General features: G+C 61.2%; 1 protein-coding gene across 1 annotated transcript; it reads left to right on the top strand.

The window, feature by feature from the left end:
• The first annotated feature begins 218 nt into the window (after nucleotides 1-218).
• Nucleotides 219-1,112, top strand: CDC42SE1 (CDC42 small effector 1). Its single transcript, XM_010172392.1, has 3 exons — nucleotides 219-272; nucleotides 367-477; nucleotides 1,041-1,112. The coding sequence occupies exons 1-3, from the start codon at nucleotides 219-221 to the stop codon at nucleotides 1,110-1,112; spliced, it is 237 nt and encodes a 78-aa protein (XP_010170694.1).
• The last annotated feature ends 493 nt before the right edge of the window (nucleotides 1,113-1,605 follow it).

Here is a 1,605-nt window from a genome sequence, read left to right as displayed (position 1 = left end):
CCCCCATCATCTGACATGTCCCTGCACCTGAGGACAAACCCTTCCCGACCATGACGTGCCCCTTCCCCGGCTCTGCCTCCCCCCCCAGGTGGATCCCCACCAGCTCGGCCACCCTGACCAGGTCCCCCCCACCCGTCCCCATGGAGTGAGCCCGCGTGGGGGTCTCTGCACTGGCGCGGCCCCCCCGGCAGGGAGGGAAGCTGGACGCCACCGCCAATATGAGCGACTTCTGGCACAAGTTGGGCTGCTGCGTTGTAGAGAAGCCACAACCTGTGAGTAGCTTCAGCCTTGGTTGGTTCAGGGAGGGTCTGGGGTCCCGGGGCCGTGGGCTTGGTGGGGGCTGATGGCCTTCATCCCCTACTGCAGAAGAAGAGGAGGAGACGGATCGATCGCTCCATGATCGGGGAGCCCATGAACTTCGTCCACCTGACGCACATCGGCTCTGGTGACATGGCCGCAAGCGAAGGCCTGCCCATGGTACCATACCCACGCGTACGATTGGGGTGGCGGGTCTCATGGTTGGGTGATGAACATCACTATTGGGGTGGTGGGTCCCAGTTGGGTGACTGGTTTCACTATTAGGGTGGTGGAGTTTCATGGTTGGGTGATGGGTGTCGATGTTGGGGGGGATGGAGTCTCATAGTTGGGTGGTGGGTCTCCTAGTTGGGCGATGGGCCTCCTAGTTGGGTGGTGGGCCTCATAGTTGGGCAATGGGCCTCATAGTTGGGTAGGGGGCATCACATTTGGGTGGTGGGCCTCATAGTTGGGTGGTGGGCCTCCTAGTTGGGTGGTGGGCCTCCTAGTTGGGTGGTGGATCTCCTAGTTGGGCGATGGGCCTCATAGTTGGGCATTGGGCCTCCTAGTTGGGTGGTGGGCCTCCTAGTTGGGCGATGGGCCTCCTAGTTGGGTGGTGGATCTCAGGGTGGGGTGAAACCGCCTTACATTTAGGTGACAGCTCTTATGCTTGGGTGATGGGGTGGCAGGGTTGGGTGATGGAGTCTCACAGTGATGGTGACACATCTCTACACCTTCCCCCACAGACCGGTGCTGTCCAGGAGATGAGGTCCAAGGGCGGACGGGAGCGACAGTGGAGCAACTCCCGGGTTTTGTAGCATGTGAGTACCTGGCTGTGGCAGCTCCCAGCACCCGCTGGCCCCCTCCGAGGCACCACCGCTAATTAACGCACCCAAACGAGCCGCCCTGTGACCCGGCCTCTTGGGACTTTGCAGATTCCTGGCTTTTTCAGCCTAAACTTGAACTGCCTGATCCCCCAACCAGAGGAGAAGCTGACCTCCAGCTCCTTAACCCCGCGGTAATTTATGCACAGCCATCCTTGCCCGGCTCCTGGTGGCTTTTGGTTGTGTCCCTCCCTGGCACATCCCCCTTCCCTGGAGGCATCGGGTCGGTGACGTGGGGACGGCCGCCCTCACCTCGTACCTGACCAAGATTTCAGCCGAAAGGACGCGGCCACCATCCCGAAACGCGCCAGGAGCTGCCGGCTGCAACTGAGATGTGCCAAATCCTCCTGGTTTTCCCTTTTTTTTCCACGCCAGCGTCTCCCGTGGGGCCCCTCTCGGTGCCTTGGTGGGATCACGGTGAGGCTGG

This window comes from Antrostomus carolinensis, unplaced genomic scaffold (assembly GCF_000700745.2).
Source record: "Antrostomus carolinensis isolate BGI_N321 unplaced genomic scaffold, ASM70074v2 scaffold48437, whole genome shotgun sequence".
Lineage (NCBI taxonomy): Eukaryota > Metazoa > Chordata > Aves > Caprimulgiformes > Caprimulgidae > Antrostomus > Antrostomus carolinensis.
The sequence above is the reverse complement of the archived record's forward strand: the minus strand, read 5'-3'. Positions and strand labels throughout refer to the sequence as shown.

Coding starts and splice junctions, on each gene's coding strand:
- CDC42SE1 (XM_010172392.1), top strand. CDS start 219: ATGAGCGACTTCTGGCACAAGTTGGGCTGCTGCGTTGTAGAGAAGCCA. Junction 273..366: donor TTGTAGAGAAGCCACAACCT/GTGAGTAGCTTC, acceptor CCCCTACTGCAG/AAGAAGAGGAGGAGACGGAT. Junction 478..1,040: donor CAAGCGAAGGCCTGCCCATG/GTACCATACCCA, acceptor CTTCCCCCACAG/ACCGGTGCTGTCCAGGAGAT.